General features: G+C 54.4%; 1 protein-coding gene across 1 annotated transcript in view; it reads left to right on the top strand.

Annotated features, from left to right (window-relative positions):
- Positions 1-395, top strand: part of LOC119594793 (hemicentin-1-like) — a gene marked incomplete at its 3' end in the record, with an annotated part of 75,652 nt that overhangs the window by 45,565 nt on the left and 29,692 nt on the right. The window contains exon 3 of the mRNA XM_037943882.1: positions 146-381. Within this exon, the coding sequence (XP_037799810.1) occupies positions 146-381 (236 nt within the window). The remainder of the gene's footprint in view (positions 1-145; positions 382-395) is intronic.

The following is a 395-nucleotide window of genomic DNA, read 5'->3' as shown; positions in this document are numbered from 1 at the left end:
ATCGAGAATAACTACATTTACAAACCAAATACAACAAAGAATATGAATCTAACCTGCCAGATAATGCCATTACTATTACCGAATTTTCCTCGTAAGTAATAAGCACACAAGCAACCTAGACCCGACCACCGCCCTCCCTCCGCAGACGTGGGCCCCATGACGGTCACGACGAACCCCGAGGAATTCCTGATGTCGCTGCAGGACCTCACGCCCACCATCAGCGGGGGCGGCGACTGTCCAGAGATGGCGGTGCGGGCGATCAAGATGGCCCTGGAGACGAGTGTGCCTTCGTCCTACATCTACGTGTTCACCGACGCCAGGGCCAAGGATTACCACCTGCTCGACGACGTGCTCAAGCTCATTCAGAAGAAGCAGTCGCAGGTGTGTGTGGCTGC

The sequence above is a fragment of the Penaeus monodon genome, chromosome 34 (assembly GCF_015228065.2).
Source record: "Penaeus monodon isolate SGIC_2016 chromosome 34, NSTDA_Pmon_1, whole genome shotgun sequence".
NCBI classification, from domain to species: Eukaryota; Metazoa; Arthropoda; class Malacostraca; order Decapoda; family Penaeidae; genus Penaeus; species Penaeus monodon.
The sequence above is the reverse complement of the archived record's forward strand: the minus strand, read 5'-3'. Positions and strand labels throughout refer to the sequence as shown.